Source organism: Grampus griseus (genome assembly GCF_964374135.1).
Source record: "Grampus griseus genome assembly, chromosome: 11".
Lineage (NCBI taxonomy): Eukaryota > Metazoa > Chordata > Mammalia > Artiodactyla > Delphinidae > Grampus > Grampus griseus.
In genome coordinates, this window is record NC_139005.1 from 21,301,465 (window position 1) to 21,320,430 (window position 18,966).

Here is an 18,966-nt window from a genome sequence, read left to right on the forward strand (position 1 = left end):
TCATAAACCGGCTTCATCAGAACCAGACACTTTTAGGCAGTAGTGATCAGTGAATAAAGCAAAGTCCCTGCTTTCATAGTTTATGCTCTAATGGGAGAAGCTGACAACAAAGAAGCAAACAAACAAGGTGCTTTCAAATAGTGCTAAGACAGTAAGATAGGATGGGGGGAGCTGCAACACTTCACTGAGCACTTTTGAACACGTGACCACCTGGGAGATAAGGATCCAAATAGTGGGAACAGCACACGCAAATGCCCTACGATGAGAAAAAGGCTTGTAGATGAGAGACAGAATGAAGGCCAGTGTGGGTGAAGTGAGGGTAGGGAAATGGGGGAAAGGAGTAGTAGATGAAGCTCAGATGATGAAGGGCTTTCTAAGTCATGATAAGGTATAGGCATCTTCAGTGAAATGGAGAGTTTTACATAGGTGAAAGATAGGGTTTGATTTACATTTTAAGATCACTCTAATTATTGTGTAGGGAATGGATTGTAGTGAGACTGGAGAGGTGGGGAGTTCAGCAAGGAGACTCTTCTGTAATCCGTGTCAGATTATGGTATATTTGGACAAGGGTGCCCCACAAGAGAACACAAAAAAAGGTGTATTTTAGAAGTGGAACCAATAGAACTTGCTATTGTATTTAATGCAAGTGAACAAAAGGGAAGAATCATATGTGACTCCCAAGGTTTTAAGATTACTAACTGTAAAACAGTTATTCTTTACAACGGGACAAAAATCTGCCTCTTGCAGCTACCATATGTTAATTATAATCCTATTCCTGGGAACCTGTAAAAGAAGTCCATTCACACCTTGAAGTGTTGGAAAATAATTATGTTCCCCCTAGGATTTCTTTTCTTTGTCTAAATATTTCAAATGTTTTCAATCACTACACAAATAAGAGGGGTTTAGATCCCTTTACTACTATGGGTGCTCACTTCTGAATGTCTCTCATTTTGGTTATGTGTTTTTCCATAAAAAGCATCCACCAACAAATAAAAAAAGATGTGGCCTACCCATTGCATAGCAGAATTTGCTTTCCACCTTTTTTATCCTAGACAATAGCTTTTATTAATGTCTTTTTGACAGATACTTCATAGTCATTGCCCCTCAAAATCTAGTAGATTAATACCTATGACGACGTAAGCTAGGATACAGTAAAGACCGTAAGAAAAGTATAAACGGCCAAATGAGGGTGAGTTCAGATCTGGACCTGGGAGTCAGAAATGGCTTTTATGGAGGAATTTGGACAAAGAATTTTTTTGAGTAATGGAAAAGATGCTGAGAGATGGCAATGGTGGAAACTGGAGAAAGAAAGTTATAGTGTGAGCAATGCCTGGGGCATAATAGTTCAGTTTGCTGGGTGGGGATGAGAAGCAGTGAGCAAGGTCAAAAGAGGAGGTAGGGCTGTGGAGGCCACAAACATTGCAACGAGGAATCCATCCTTAGTTTGTTAGACAAAGGTATGCTGCTGAAGGCTGAGGACTTTGTTGTTGATGTTTTTAAACCAACAGAGAGAATTTCACTTCAAGAAGATTATTCTGGTAGCAGATTTAAGTGAAGAAAGACAGAAGGAAAGAACATTGAATGCCTACAGTGGTCCAAAAAGGAAGCAAAGTGGGGTCAAACTAGGCCATTATGGAGGAGAAGGGGGGGGAAGTACAAATGCGGGGGATAGCGGGAATGGAATGTCCATAGCTTCCTAACTGTTCAGGTGGAAACAACAAACAAGGAAGCGGAAGAAAACAGGCTTGCCATTTGCAGCAACATGGGCGGACCTAGAGATTATCATACTAAGTGAAGTAAGTCAGACAGGGAAAGACAAATATCATTTGATATCACTTACATGTGGAATCTAAAATATGATACAAATGAACTTATTTACAAAACAGAAACAGACTCACAGACAGAGAAAACAAACTTATGTTTAGCAAAGGGGAAAGGGGTAACAGAGGGATAAATTAGGAATTTGGGATTAACAGATACACAGTACTATATATAAAATAGATAACCAACAAGATCCTACTATATAGCACAGGGAACTATATTCAATATCCTATAATAAACCAGAATGGAAAAGAATATGAAAAAGAATATGTATATTTATGTATAGCTGAATCACTTTGCTATATACCTGAAACATTGTAAATCAACTATACTTCAATTAAAAAAAATGTTCACAAAGATAAAACAGATTTTATACCAATACATCACTCTTCCAAACCTACCCTGATTGTAGACTTAGATATAATTATTTTTTAGACTTCCTATCACATATGTCTTTTAGCATACAAAGAGACTAAAATTTCCTGTTAAATCATAAACAGTCGAGGAACTGGTAGAAAATGGAATGAAAGAATCTTTAGCCTGATCCAGTTTCAGTGACTGTTTTAAACCCCCAAAGCTCTGCCATCCTGCTCTGCAAGAGCTGATGTGAGTACACAGGGAACACCACTGAAGCAGCAACTTGCAACTCGGAAGGAAAGCACAGCATGGAATCTCACTTGTGGCTCAAAGCTCTTCGCCTCTCAATTTGCAAGTGGTGTGAACAGCATGCCCTCTGTGCCCCGGGTAGGGCCAACTGGTGTCTTCCCTCAATGCATTTACTAAGTACTGAGGGAGCAAGAGCAGAAGGAAAAAAGAGGAGAAAAAAGGGGAGGAGAGGGGCTTCCCTCGTGGCGCAGTGGTTGAGAGTCCGCCTGCCGATGCAGAGGACACGGTTCCTGCCCCGGTCTGGGAGGATCCCACATGCCGCGGAGCGGCTGAGCCTGCGCGTCCGGAGCCTGTACTCCGCAACAGGAGAGGCCACAACAGTGAGAGGCCCGCGTACCGCAAAAAAAAAAAAAAAGGGGGGGGAGGAGGAAGAGGGGGGACTGCCTTAAAATGTAAAATATAGAAATGTACTTGGCAGCAAACACAATGTATCCCTATGTAAAGTAAACAGCAGCATCACATTTCTTTGCTTTTCCTTCAGATTTTAGTTTTTGATGGTTAGTATATTTCCCAGCTGATTTGGTCCAAATGAAGATGCTTTTAATACTGTTTTATCATAACTTGAAAAGTATATTATTAAGAACTCAGAAGTTAAAGGAAAGCAAGAACAACAGAACCAGACTGACTTATAATTCCACCAGCCAGAGATACCATGTTATTTCTTTATTGATATCCTGCCGGACATTTTGCTATGTGCAACTTTTTTTTTTTTTTTTTTTTGCGGTACGCAGGCCTCTCACTGTTGTGGCCTCTCCCGTTGCGGAGCACAGGCTCTGGACGCGCAGGCTCAGCGGCCATGGCTCACGGGCCCAGCCGCTCCGCGGCACGTGGGATCCTCCCGGACTGGGCACGAATCCGTGTCCCCTGCATCGGCAGGCGGACTCTCAACCACTGCGCCACCAGGGAAGCCCTATGTGCAACTTTTTAAAATAAAATTTAGGTTCTCTTCTGTGTCCTTCTTTATTTTATGGCAACGCATATGGTGGCCTCTTCCTTTACCTCTTCCCTTCCCCTCCTGAACTATTCTGTCCTAAAACCTGGAGGAGGAGCAGAGCAAAGTCAAATGCCAGCGTTGGACAAGGAGTGCTAGGGGCCGAGGTGGTCCAGAGCACTCGAGTCCAGAAAGGAGTGGAAGGCAGGTGCACAGGAGGCTGCCGGGAGTGGAGAATTAGACTTGAGTCGGGTGAGGAGGGCGTCCATGGCAGGGGACAGCCTGGCGCCACGTCAAAGGTGATAAGGGTATTCATGCAAATGAGTGACCCAGCACAGAGCCAGAGGCCACCCGGGAGGAGAGGCCGTCCCTCAGAGCAGCAGGGTGACGTGGACCAGTGGGAACTGCAGGAAGGTGGCAAAGGCCAAGCTACCAGAGGATGCATCTTTGTGGGGCGTGGCCCTACCTGGGGTGCCTAAGCCCGAGTGGGCCGTGACGAGGGGAGGGTGAGTGCAAAGGAGGGGTCTCGGATGTAAAGCATTAAAATTATAATTTTGAGGAGAACTGGCATCCTTACAAGTTGAATTTTGAAATCCAGAAATAGTATAGCTCTCCATTTATTAAAATCTTTCATATCCCTCAAAATAGCAATATAATTTTATTCTCTTATGTTTCTTAAGTTTTCTCTTAAGTAATTACTATTTCTATTGCTGTTGTGACATATCATTTTCACATTTTTTCTCCCTTTTGGATATATAGAAAATCTACCAAGTTTAATACTTATTTATAATTAATCACCTAGATGAACTCTATTAATCTCTTAGTTTTAATAATTTTCAATTGATCCTCTTGGGTTATAACTGCTTTTGAATGTACTCAAATTAAAATTGAGCCATCATTAAATTTTGTTAATATTAAGTTACTTAAACCAAATTGCAGATGGGGAGAAAAGACTAAAAATATTTTATGTGGTCATTAATTAGTTAAACCATTTATTCATTTATCAAATATTTACTGAGCACATAGCATAACCCTGGCCAAGTTACCTAATCTAGATAATTCTGTTTCCTCAACTGTAAAATGTAAATAATCAACGAGCCTACCTAAGGATTAAATAAGATAATATGTGTGAATTGCTTAGCATTGCAAATGGTGTGCACTGACAAATGTCAGCAGTGATGATGACCACGATAATGAAACACACTATAAGCTGCCCTTCCCAATGCCTGCAGAACCACCTGTAGTTGAGAGAATGATCCAGCTCTTCTGTTTGTTTTTTGAAGTCCAGCCCAGTCCATATTTCTTTTCCCTCCTCCTTCCTGACAGCCCTAATTAACTTTATTTAAAAAAAAGAGGACTCTATGAGAAATTCTTCCTACAATGTACTAACCTTCCCTTAGCTGTTATCCCCTTGCATTCCATTTTATTTGGAATTTCTGAAGCCTTGTATGCATAACAGAGCCTCAATGAATACTGATGAATTTCACACAAAATTAGAAAACTAAAAACCCCTCAAAAAGTCCTCCTGCCACATGAAGATGTTAATAAATCAGGCTACTTAACAGACAAGACAATTCCATAATGAAATCTGAGATAACAATTAAACTAAACTCATTTGTGTAATATCTTACTGAGCTATATTAAAGCACCATATACAATATTAAATTTAAGGTTAGAAATATAATAATTTAAAAATAAATATATTTTAAAATATTTAAAAAGAAGAAATATAACAATTATATTCCCCTCTCAAAAAGGATGCAATTTCAGAGTCATTTGCTGATCACTGCTCTTCAGCTTCACAGAAACCACACCTGCTCTCTTTTTAAGTTGAAAACTGGAAAGCTACGTGTATTACCTATTAGCCAAAAGCCTGATTTCTTTCACAAAATGTGAAAATAAGTAAAATCCGACACTCTGACTTACCCACTTCAGCCAAAGTTCTGATACAGGACTCCACCGAGGCTTTCTGTGCCGGATTTGGCCAGGTGCAATTGTAAATTCTGAAGGCAGACTGAAGCAGCTGAATAAAAACTGGCTGATGTGTCTGAGAACAGAAAGAAAAGAGGCAAACTGGTCACTAAACCGTTAACACTCCTGATGCAGTATCTATGCATTATCAAAAAAGGCCCACCAAAATAAAATACTGTCGTGCCTTTTAAGTTTCAGTGCCACTTAATGAACATCTCATTCAACAAATATTTATTTTGTACCCATCTCATGAGAGGCACCACACCAGACACTATAGAAAACTGATTATTTTAACTATATTCTTAATCAGGAAAATATGGCATTTCTTGAAGCCAATGACATGGATTTAAGTATATTTTTACAATCTCTGGTTTATTTCCAAGTATAAACAGAGCAGGCATTTTGGGTTTGTTTGTTTCACTGCTTGTATGTTTTTGTTTCCTATGATCAGCAAGTAGAGGAGACAACAATTTTGACCTACAAAAACAATTTTACATGATTCTAATAGTTCATTCAAAAGTTTTCCCTAAAAAAAGTATAACTGAAATAATACTTTTATAAGAGCAATACACAATCACTGTAGAATATTTGGCAACGAAAATCACCAATAATCCTAACATGGAGAGATAATCAGTATCAACATTTTTAAGATAATTACTTCCTGAGTTTTCTTATGTATATATGCACATATATTCTTTACACGCACAAACCTGGATGACACTATGATGCAATTTTGTGGCCTGTTTCACTTTACATTGCTTCATGATCACTTTCCTTAGGCATCAATTTTTCTTTTAAAACATGATTTTTAATTGCTATATAATAAGCCATCTACAGATATACCATAATTTATTTAGCTATTCCCCTGTTTGTGGACATTTAAGGTTGATGTCAATTTTTAAGTATTATAAACACTTCAATGAAAATCTTAGTATATAAATTCGTGCGAATTCTTTCGGGATTTACTAAACTGGAATTATTGAGTCAAAATGTCTATCCATTTAAAGAATCATTACCAGTTATTTCGACACTTGGCAGTCAATCTACAGATGTGAAAGTTCCTCTTTTGCTTAGAGGGAGAGCAAAAATAATTCAGTTTGAAGATGGAGCCTCTTTATTTAAAATAAAGCTTGGGAAACTCAGAAAGCGGCATAATAGTAAATAATAGGAAAGAAGAGTGATCTTGAGAAGTGTAGGAAAGGACTTCCAGGCGTATTGAAGTTTTCTACACTCAAATAAGGTACAGAAATTCTGTGTGACAGACTCCTTTTGTACTTGTTTGTTTATATTACCTGCAGGCTGGTACTGTTGTCTGAAAAGGGAGAATTAAAAAAGCCGCTCACAACGTTCATGATTGACTCAGTAACACACTTCTCCAAAAAGGTGTCTGCGTGTTTCCTGTCTGTAGTTGTGTTGCAAACCTGGAGAGAAAAACAAAACAACTCAATGTGTTCTATCTCATCTTTGAATTATAAGTCAATACTGGAACCTTCTAAAAATTGTCATGAAATGGTTGTTTATAACATTTCTTCTGCTTTTGAAAGTTGCTTTGAATAAAAACATTTCTGGGACTTCCCTGGTGGTCCAGTGGTAAAGAATCCGACTTCCAATGCAGGGGAGATGGGTTCGATCCCTGGTCGGGGAACGAAGATCCCACATGCCGTGGGGCAACTAAGCCCGCGTGCTGCAGCTACTGAGCCCACGTGCTCTGGAGCCTGCATGCCACAACCAGAGAAGAAAAAACCTGCATGCCACAACTAGAGAGAAGCCTGTGCACCAAAATGAAGAGCCCCGTACCGCAATGAAAGATCCCGCATGCCACAACTAAGACCCAATGCAGCCAATAAATAACTAAATAACTAAATAAATATACTTAAAAAAAAATTTCTGCCTGAAATCCATTCAAAGTTTATCATTCTGTAGTAGTTTCACCTTTAAGTTTGGTTGCCATTTCATCCTTGGGCCAGAATTCTTTCACAGACCCCAGCCCCTTCTTCCAGATCTGCTTCTCCCTCCTCCTGCACACAACCTTCTCCCTCCATCCTCAAGCCTAGCTTTGCTGGAAAACACTTTTCCACTTGATGTGAGGAAATCAAAGAGGAAACAGTCATTACAAGTACAAGAAAGTGGTGAAGGTGATTAATGGTGGCTCATATCTCTCTATACATTTTCACCTCTAATACCTGGCTCAGATTAGAAAATGCAAACAGAAAATATTTGGAGAGGAAAACAGAAAGATAAGAAAAGGTCGGGCTTCCCTGGTAGCGCAGTGGTTGAGATTCTGCCTGCCGATGCAGGGTACACGGGTTCGTGCCCTGGTCCGGGAAGATCCCACATGCCGCGGGGCGGCTAGGCCCGTGAGCCATGGCCGCTGAGCCTGCACGTCCAGAGCCTGTGCTCCGCAACGGGAGAGGCCACAACAGTGAGAGGCCCGCATACCGCAAAAAAAAAAAATAATAATAAATAAATAAATAAAATAAAAGGTCAAACTTGCCAACAATTTTGACTGTTCATCCCCAGATTATCTGGGAAGCATGGAGGGTGTGTTCGTGCCTTCTTCTCAGAGTTGGCTAAGCAAGAAGACAGGACACTAGAGCAAAGGGAACATCAGCAAAGAACATGGGCTCTGACCTTTATGTGGGATTAAATGAGGCTGTAATTGGTCATTCTGCTAAACAAACTGTAAATTTCCAAACATGTCAGGGTTGACAAATTGCAAAAGCTAAGATACACGATTAAAACCGAATGAAAAAAAGTTGGGTGGTGAAAAAAAAGGGCACGGAGATAAAAAAAGAATGAGTGGGGGAGAACATAGGGTGCGAGGAAGGACTCAAGAACTGGGCAGAGGAAGAATGTTTAAATATCCACGAGATTACAGTGAGTCAGTATGGTGGCCAGATGTTCCAGATGTTCTTAGACAATTTGAATTTTTATATAAGTTTTTTATTCTTTTCAATAGGTGATTAATCAAGAGTAAGGAAACGTAATTTAATCTGATATTCCTTTAAAACTCTGCACACAAATTCACCAAAAACTCCCTCCTCAAACCATGTGTCCCAATGTTTCAGTCTGGAAAATAACAGTGTTTGCTGAATGGAGAGAGAAGAGCACAGGGTCTGTTTTGCTTCTAAGTCGCTTCCCGTCGGGGGCAGCTCACTTTTTCCCCATCTATTAAATGACACCTACCTGACAGGGGTGTCATCAGAACTAAAAGGTTTTTAGTGTATCTAATCCCATAGTTACTGTAGAAAATGATGCAATTAAAGAAAATAAATTATGTCAAGTTATGTCATCTTTTAGTTATTGTTTCAGCACATAACATAATGCGTAGTAAATACAAAAGTTCAATAAATGTTTGTGAAAAGAATGAACCAATTAATTTTTTTTTAATGAAAGGATAAGAGAGAATAAGAAAGGACTCATTTTATCTTAGTTTAACTAAGGGTTAGACTCTATTTGTAGAATATCAAACCTCAGGTTAAAATTTAATGTGGTCCCAGATCTAATACAAAATTGATTTTCCCATGATGGGTATTAAGTAGGATTTATTTCATTTAGTATCTTACAGCACTGGTTTTTATGGTGAATTTTTCTGATACATAGGATAAAAATATATTAAAGTTGAGTAAGTAGTTGAACAATTCTACCATAACCAGCCCAGAGAAGTTTCTTCCTCATCCAGTGACATTTCACACAACTGAACGGGGCTTTCTGGAGCTACTATAGAATCACACTACATTACCTACAACTGATCATTTGCTAAAGAACCCCACAGATTTGCTTTAGTCAGTGGATTAATTAATAAAAGTTATCTATAATACTTCTAGATGAAGGCTTTCCTCAAAATCCTGGTCGTGGAAATTCTGGGTTTACACAACTGTGTGGAACCTATTCCTCAATTCATTTGAACAAGAAATTCAAATAATGTTCAAGATACTTTTTATGCCTCAGATGAATGACAACTTTTTCACCTTTAGAGCCTGTATCTTACACTGCAATATTATGGACAGGCAAGAGATAAGGAAGCCACTTTTTTAATTAAAGCCCTTAAAAATTTTTCAGGAAATAAGGAACCTAATTATTAGCAATATTTCTTTATCTTGTCTTTTATTTATTTTTACTGTTTCTTCCCAATAAAGATTAGAAATGGCTCAAATAAAATTACATCATATTAAATTAATTTTTATGTGTAATACATATATTTTTAAAGTTTCTGTTTGCAGATATTATTCACATACCATTATTTCCTATCAAACATTCCCATGTACCATCATTATTTAAACACTTATTTCAAAACGCTATATTTATTCCATTACTCTAATGCACCATCATGCTTTAATCCATTTTTGGAATGAGTTTAGTTAGGTATACGTAGATAAAAAATACAAATCATTTTCTTATTTTCTTAGCTATTTCTTTCCTGCGAGTCTTATGTGATTCCCCCCCGCCCCCCAATTATTGTTATTATACAGGATTATGCAAAATTATTATTTTTACTTTCAGATTTTGGGGGTATATTTCACCAAAAGAGGAATCACCAGATGAGGTTATATAGACAGTTCTGTACTACTTGCTGGGCTCATCCTCTAAAACAATAAATTTACAATGATATCAACAACCTATCTGTGCATACACAGGATGTTCCTTCATTACCATCAACTAGCTCTAGCTTTCGGGCTCTGGTTAGGTTCAGCTGATGCGACGCACTGGCAGAAGATCACAGAGTGGAAGAGAAAGAAGTCAGGTACCTACTCTGCCTCTGCCTCTACCTGCATCCCAATCTCCATTCTCCTCCTTGAGGCTTCAGCAGTGTCTGTGTCTCTGGGTATAGCTTCTGCTGGAGCCCTTCTGCAATGTCTCCAAGTTCTCTCTGGGCTCTGGTAACACTGGTGCCACCCTTGCCCCTTCAGGCCTGGGGTGGCAATAGCTTTGCATTGTTACCAATTCCTGGATGCTTCCCTGTCACTCCTGGTTCCTTTAACCCTTCCCACACCTCTTGGAGTGTGCCATCTGTTTGCTGCTAGAACTGTTATCTCTGTAAATTATAATGACTTTTGCCAGTTTAATGATACCTAAAAGTTATTTTATCTGGCATTTCTGACATTGCTAACAAGGCAGGGCATTTTTCACATAATAATTTCATGTCTATATTTTGTCACGTAGAGATGATTCAAACCCTCTAAGCCACTTTAAAATGAAACATGGATAATGACTGTATATTACATATCAGTAAACGTATTTTACATAATAAACTTTTCAGCAGTCATTTCACATGTATTTTCACATTCTGACTCTTTAGAATATTCCTTTCATTACATTTCATGGTGTAAAATAATTTTTAGCATTCAGGCACTGTTTTTTTCTATTTGGGTCATTTCCATTTGTTTAATATAAAGAAGGAAAAATCCCTTCCATGAAAGAAAAGAATATTCTGTACATTTTTGTTCTAGGTTTTTTTGGGAGTCCTTCTCCCATCTCCATCCACATGTTGACTCCTACTTAACTTTTAAAGCTATCTGAATTTGCTGCTGTAGGTGACCCGATTCATGCATTCTGATTAGTTTTTTTCCATACTGATATCCAATTGTCCTCCAAACATTGATTTAATAGTAATTTCTTGCCTCACTCTCAGGTTACTTGAATTTTATCTTATAGTGTATCACTAATCACTGTTTAAATCTCTCCTCATATCTCTGGTATGCTCCACGTATCATTATTTTTTAAGTATTTTAATTCAATTCTATAAGAATGAAATGATTTTCAATTTGAAATGTGTTTTACACTGGAAAAACAAGTCTACCTTCATTGTCCTTTCCAAGAAAAAAAAATCACCTTTTGAAATATCTGTCCTTTTCTGCTTCCAGATGAATTTTACTACGCACCTATAAAATTTCATGGACTATCACTTAGGGACATAAATTGTTAAATTAAAACTATTAGACTAGGAGTTAGAACAGTGAACCAAACAAAACAAAGTCCCTACTCTACTGAAACTCTGATTCTAATCAAAAGAGACACACAATATACAAATTAACAAACATATAAGTGGTAAAAATAGAGCAAATAAATAGACTTTCAGAAAAATAAAAAGCAAGTAGTGCAGGCAATACAGCAGGAGGAGTAGGTACAAAGAAGGATTACTATTTTATCTAAATTGCTTGGAGAACTTCTCTGTATAAGGTAACATTTTAACAAAGAACCAAAGGAAATGAAGAAATAGCCATGGAGGTTTCTGGGGGAAGAGCAAGTAAAAATCTGTCTCCACCATTAGAATGTAAGTCCCTAGACACCAGGAACTGCTCTGTCTTGGTCCCCACTGCACATGCAGTACCTTAGCACATAGTACGTATTTAAAATTATTGGTTGAACAAATAAACATTAAGCGTAATTTCTAGATATAATTATTTCTGAGATTTCTCCCCTTGTATATATGATGTCCCGTCTCTCTCCTGCTCTAAAAGTGACTGTTACTCTTCCAAAGATGACAGATTGGGTTAAATAAGTTATCATACATACACTGGAGCAGCCCTGTCCAAGAGGACTTTCGGCAATGATGGAAATCTTCTATATCTGGGTTGTCCAAGATAGTAATCACTAGACATGTGCTTATTCAGCACTTGAAATGGTTTTTTTAATTTTATTTTATCTAATTAAATTTAAATGTGGCAAGTTGCTACCCTACTGGATAGGGCAGCTCTCGCCAGTAATATACTTTTGATCATACAGACCACGGAATACAAATCTTAAAAATCATTTTTTTATTCCTCATAGGCAGTAAAAATGTTCTTATAAATATCTGAGGTGATATCTCATATTTATTTTAATTTGCATTCCTTTATTTATGAGGCCAAAACTTTTCCAAACATTCGCTTTTAATATCTCCTTTTTATGTGAGTCATCTGTGCCTACACTTTCTTAGAATTTTAAATTCATTTTTTAAAAGGTAATATATATTGATGTTAAGAAAAATATTAACTGTAGGAACCCTGTAAAAAATAGAAAAATACAAAATGGAAAACAAAAATTATCCATAATCGTAAAATCCAAACAAAACCATGGTTAACATCTTGGAATCTTTTCTTCTAATCTTTTTGCTCCTATATATTTTACATAATAGAAATAATTCTGGATAAGCGGTTTTTTTATTCCCCTTTTAATACTCATCACTCAATCATTAGCACTTCTCATATCATTAAAAATCTTCAGGGTTTCCCTGGTGGCACAGTGGTTGAGAGTCCGCCTGCCGATGCAGGGGATGCGGGTTTGTGCCCCAGTCTGGGAAGATCCCACATGCCGCGGAGCGGCTGGGCCCGTGAGCCATGGCCGCTGAGCCTGCGCGTCCAGAGCCTGTGCTCCGCGACGGGAGAGGCCACAGCAGTGAGGGGCCCGCGTACAGCAAAAAAAAAAAAAAAAAACTTCAAAAAATAATCAGTGATACTATAACTTAAATCTTTTAGATATATCATAATTTGTTGAACCATTTCTCTATTATTAAATATGTAAACTATTTCCTACTGTATTTTATTATAAAAGTATGTTGAACTTCCTTGCCCATAAATCCTTGATATCATTTCTAATTATTTCCTAAGGACAGATTCTTGGAAGGTAAATTACTTGACACATTAAAAAGGTATGAAGGCTTTTTTTAATGTACTACCAAAATGCTTTTCAAAAAGAGCATAAATTTACTCTCATCAGCAAGGTATGTGAACCGACATTTAATATTACCGTTTTACTTTTATCTTTTTAGTCTTAAACTTTGACAGTTAGAAATTAGATCTTATTTTCCTTTTTATTTTCTTAAAATTATTAACAGTTGACTATTTTCTCAGGGATTTACTTGTATGTCCTCCTCTATAAACCATGAATGCCTGAATTTGGCTCATTTTATCATTAGATTGTTATAGTGCTTTTCTTATCTATCTATCTATCTATTTATATGTTCTTTGTATAAAGGTTATTAGCCTTTTTTTAATGTAGAGTAACTTTTTCTATTTTGATGTTCTTTTATTTTTATGATGTTTTTATATACTTAAGTTTTAAATTTTCAAATAGTGAAATGTTTTTTCCTTAGCTAATTTCATCTATTGCTCTTATGCTTAAAAATAACTCTCTCATCCAAAGACAGACAAATATCCACCTACACTTCCAACCATTTTTATCATTTCACATTTATCTCTAAAATCTATTGCAATTTACGCTAATGTATGATGTGAGGACATGAACTGAGTTCATTTCACCTCAAATAGCCAGGGTCTTCAAATGTCATTTTGATTTAGTTCAAATCAACAATTTTTATTGAATGCCCATATTCCATGCCAAGGACATTCTGTGGACCTGGGATCCATCAGTGAACAACAAAACATATAAAAGTCACAACCCTAATGGAGTTTATTATTTTTAATTTAATAATCCAGGGGTAGGCAAACTATCATGGGTCAAATCTAGCCATATCTATTTATTTATATATTGTCTATGACTCCTTTTCCTTTAGTAATTGTTATAAGAGCTGTGATAGTAGCCTGAAAAACTATCAAGATCTGCACAGAAAACGTTTGCTGATCACCGGAAATAACCCATCATTTCCCTACTAATAGGTGATAATTTCTTTATTATATCTTAATATCTTACATAAGGAAAAATCTTTTTCTGGCTATTTATTCCATTCCATTGACAGGCCCACTTAATTCTATGCTAAAACCACACAATTTGTTTTCAAATTCACTTTTTAAATATTTTTAGCTTCAGATGATATTTATTTATTTATTCCACAAATACTGGGAATTCCCCGGTTGGGACTCAGGGCTTTCACTGCCATGGCCCGGGTTCAGTCCCTGGTTGGGAAACTGGGATCCCGCGGGCCACATGGTGCAGCCTAAATAAATACATAAATAATAACACAAATACTGAGTATCTACTATGTTTGAGACGCTGTTCTAGGTCAGCTATGCAGCAGTGAACCAAACAGACAAAATCTCTGCCTTTCTTTTGTTGCAGCAGAAACAAGCACAAATACATATAAACACATCAGGTGGGGATAAAATGAAGCAAATGAAAGAGGGACGGAAGGAAGACATTGTTACTTTACACCAGGTAGTCAGCCAAGGCCTCTCTGAAGACTTTAGGCAAGGGCCTGAAAGAAGTCACGAGAATGGAGGGTACCTGGGGGATGAGAGCATCCCAGGCAGATGCAAAGATGCTGAGATGAGAGTGTGTTTGCCATATCTGAGGAGCAGCAAGAGGCCACCAGATGAAGCAGAGAGCTAGGTAGGGGGAGAACAAGAGCACACTGGGAAGTAAGGGCGGGGATGGGGGTGTTTGTTGGACAGGGGAAAGCCCAATCATGTAGTGGTTTTACTCTGTGAGGAATCTGAGCAGAGGAGTGACCTGAAATCAAAGTTCTTCCTCTTTTTTAATCATTATAGCTGCTGTATAGAGAACAGATGATGAAGGGAGGGGGCAAGAGTAGAAGCAGGGAAGACAGGTTATGAAGCTACTGAAGTTATCCAGATGAGAGTTAATGGTACCTTGTTGCAGGGTGGCACTGATCAAAGTATTCAGAGGTAGTCAGATTTTGAATATTTTAAGGTTAATGCTTGCAGAATTTGCTAAAGGATTAAACTGAAGAGCAAGAAAATAAGAGTTACAGATGACACCAAGATTTTTATGCCCGAATGCCTAGACTGAATGATGGAACTGCCGTTTACTGAGATACAAATGACTTGAGAAGGAATTAATTTTAGTGGGCCATGAAAGTGAATGAAGAGTCTGAGGTTCGATAGCCAACTGGAGATGTCTCATGGGCAGCGAGATATGTGAGACTATCAGGGGAAGGACCCAAGCTTCAACCAGCGTGGGATTAAAGTTAGGAGAGTGGATGAGATCAGCAAGCAAGTGACTGTAGACAGAGAAGGGAGCAAGTCTAAGGTTTAAGCCTGGCACATTTCAATATTTAGAAGCTGGGAAGATTTGGAGGAAACAGCAAAGGAGATTGAAAGGGAGTGGCCAGTGAGGTGGGAGCAGGGCTGATATCCTGGGGGCCAAGTGAGGACAGGTTTTAAGAAGGAATCAATCAACTATGATAAACCTGAAATTGACTTGAAGGGCAGGACAGGGGCCAACCAATCATCAGTCGAGAAGAGCCAAACAAGTGCTCATCCCACCTGGGCACCATCAGTATAATTCAGCATGAAAACTGAGGAGAAAAACAGAATTACAACTGAGGGAAAGGTGCTACACACAAAATAATATTTACAGAATATTTACACTCTTCACTTGGCTGCAATGTTAGCTAATAAGGGCATATTCAAAGAAGGCTTTAGAATGAGACTTTTCGATGGCTCGTTCAACTTCAGAAAGTGAAGAAAATAATGGAATCAACTCATGAAGGAAAGAAAACCTACACAATCCTATCAAATTAGAGAACCTAGAAAGTGTGTTTCAGAGTACATATAAATTTATCTTTACTCCCATTTCCTACCTATTTGGTAAGCTAAACAAAGGGAGAGAATGCTCAAGTGATCTCTTTGGAAATGAAATACTCTGATTTGTCTTGTTTAGCAATGACTGATGGGGCAATGACATGACAATGTGTTAGGTGTGTCTCTAAGTTATCCCTCGGTCTAATTTCATCTGCCAGTACATCATTTAGGGTATTGCTGGCCATTACAGAATCTTGAAATTGATAGCAAAATTGAGAACATCTTCAAAAGAAAAGGGAGTCTGACACTGAACACTGCCCCCCTCCCAAATGCTTTCTAATGATGACTCAAATCCCCTGACTTTGCAACAACAATCAGTTATGAAGGCAAAGGAAAGCATTTCTGCCCTACAAACACCAATTTTAGCTGCACTGGCACGGAGATCAAAGTGGGCTGCCGTTAAATGCTCTAAAGGACAGTAGGGCAAACTTTCATGTATCTAACAGCTTTGCTGCCTATCTAAACCTGGTATATTTACAGGACATGGATGCAGTCTCTGTCAGAAAATCAGAATAGAGCAAGGACGTGAAACAATCCAGTGCAAATAAACAAATAAAAATAAATAAAATTAATAAAAATTAAAAATAAACAAATTTAGTTCATTAAAGGCAGTCTTTCAGAAAGCTTTTCTTACATGGGTCTTACCAAGATAACAGACAAGGGGGTACAAACAGGAAACTAAAAGATACTAATTAAGGGGACTCTTTAGAGAGCTTTACCAAGAGCAAACAAAAAGAACTTGGTGGTGCTGACTCCTGAGAAACATGAGGAGAAAGGCGGAAGGTGGTACGAGGGCCACTACATATTAATAGTTCATTTGCCTTCTAAATAGGATTGCTTTCCAAATTTCTACTAAAATAATCATCTGCTTCGTGCTGGCTGGACCCTGCCTGAAGCACTGGGTTCCATCGCGAATGCCATATGTTTAAAATACTGACAAATTAGAAAGAACTCAAAACTGTACTGAAAACAAGGAGCCCAGAAGCCTTAACAGAAGAGGAACCACTGAAAGTCATGGAGAAAATAATGGGAGACATGAGGACTGTCGTGACACATTTGAGAAGCTATTGTGGAAAGACCCCTGAAATAGGCTGCCACAGACCTCCCAGCTCTGTTACTAGCCAGGCGAGTCACTCCATGCTAGGAAATTAATCTCTCTGGAACTCAGGAGCAAAATTAGGAGGTCAGCCTAGATGATCTTAAGTTCCTTTAAGTTGAATAATTTTGCCATTTCAAACTACATCATCAGCGAGGAGAATAGTAAACACCCACATTCTTCCTGAATGGAATCATTCTATGCTGCTAGAGAAGGAAAGAATAAGTAAAAATTATAATAGATAAAAATCTGGGGCCCTGAACCAAGACGGTGGAGTAGAAGGATGTGCTCTCACTCCCTCTTGTGAGAACACAAGAATCACAACTAGCTGCTGGACAATCATCAACAGAAAGACACTGGAAATCACCAAAAAAGATACCCCACATCCAAAGACAAAGGAGAAGCCACAGTGAGATGGGAGGAGGGGCGCAATCACATAAAATCAAATCCCGTAACTGCTGGGTGGGTGACTCACAGACTGGAGAGCACTTATACCACATAAGTCCACCCATTGGAGTGAAGGTTCTGAGCCCCACAACAGGCTCCCCAACCTGGGAGTCTGGCAACGGGAGGAGGAATTCCTAGAGAATCAGACTTTGAGGGCTAGTGGGATTTGACTGCAGCACTTCAACAGGACTGGGGGAAACACAGACTCCACTATTGGAGGGGACACACAAAGTAGTGTTCGCATCGGGACCCAGGAGAAGGAGCAGTGACCCCAGGGGAGACTGAACCGTACCTACCTGCTAGTGTTGGAGGGCCTCCTGCAGAGGCCAGGGGTGGCTGTGTCTCACAGTGAGTACAAGGACACTGGCAGCAGAAGTTCTGGGAAGTACTCCTTGGCGTGAGCCCTCCAAGAGCCCACCATTAGCCCCACCAGAGAGCCCGGGTAGGTTCCAGTGTCGGGTGGCCTCAGACCAAACAACCAACAGGGAGGGAACTCAGCCCAACCCATCAGCAGACAAGCAGATTAAAGTTTTACTGAGATCTGCCCACCAGAGAAACAGCCAGCACTACCCACCACAGGTCCCTCCCATTAGGAAACATGTACAAGCCTTTTAGATAGCCTCATGCACCAGAGGGCAGACAGCAGAAGCAAGAAGAACTACAATCCTGCAGCCTGTGGAGAGAAACCAAATTCACAGAAAGATAGACAAGATGAAAAGGCAGAGGGCTATGTACCAGATGAAGGAACAAGATAAAACCCCAGAAAAACAACTAAATGAAGTGGAGATAGGCAACATTCCAGAAAAAGAATTCACAATAATGATAGTAAAGATGATCCAGGATCTCGGAAAAAGAATGGAGGCAAGGATAGAGAAGATGCAACAAATGTTTAACAAAGACCTAGAAGAATTAAAGAACAAACAAACAGAGATGAACAACACAATAACTGAAATGAAACTACACTAGAAGGAATCAATAGCAGAATAACTGAGGCAAAAGAACAGATAAGTGACCTGGAAGACAGAATGGTGGAATTCACTGCTGCGGAACAGAATAAAGAAAAAGAATGAAAAGAAATGAAGAAAGCCTAAGAGACCTCTGGGGCAACAGTAAACGCAACAACATTTGCATTATAGGGGTCCCAGAAGGAGAAAGGACCAGAGAAAATATTTGAAGAGATTACAGTCGAAAACATCCCTAACATGGGAAAGGAAAGAGCAACACAAGTCCAGGAAACGCAGCAAGTCCCACACAGGATAAACCCAAGGAGAAATATGCCAAGACACATAGTAATCAAATTGGCAAATATTAAAGACAAAGAAAAATTATTGAAAGCAGCAAGGGAAAAACAACAAATAACATACAAGGGAATTCCCATAAGGTTAACAACTGATTTCTCAGCAGAAACTCTACAGCCAGAAGGCGGTGGCATGATATACTTAAAGTGATGAAAGGGAAGAAACTACAACCAAGATTACTCTACCCGGCAAGGATCTCATTCAGAAATCAAAAGCTTTACAGATAACCAAAGGCTAAGAGAATTCAGCACCACC

General features: G+C 38.8%; 1 protein-coding gene across 4 annotated transcripts in view; it reads right to left on the minus strand.

The window, feature by feature from the left end:
* The window catches only part of ITPR2 (inositol 1,4,5-trisphosphate receptor type 2), a gene marked incomplete at its 5' end in the record, with an annotated part of 524,405 nt that overhangs the window by 240,948 nt on the left and 264,491 nt on the right, over nucleotides 1–18,966 (minus strand). For all 4 annotated transcript variants that reach the window (XM_082665011.1, XM_082665010.1, XM_082665012.1 and 1 more), the window contains 2 exons: nucleotides 5,345–5,465; nucleotides 6,682–6,810. In XM_082665011.1, coding sequence (XP_082521137.1) covers nucleotides 5,345–5,465; nucleotides 6,682–6,810 — 250 coding nt within the window. The remainder of the gene's footprint in view (nucleotides 1–5,344; nucleotides 5,466–6,681; nucleotides 6,811–18,966) is intronic.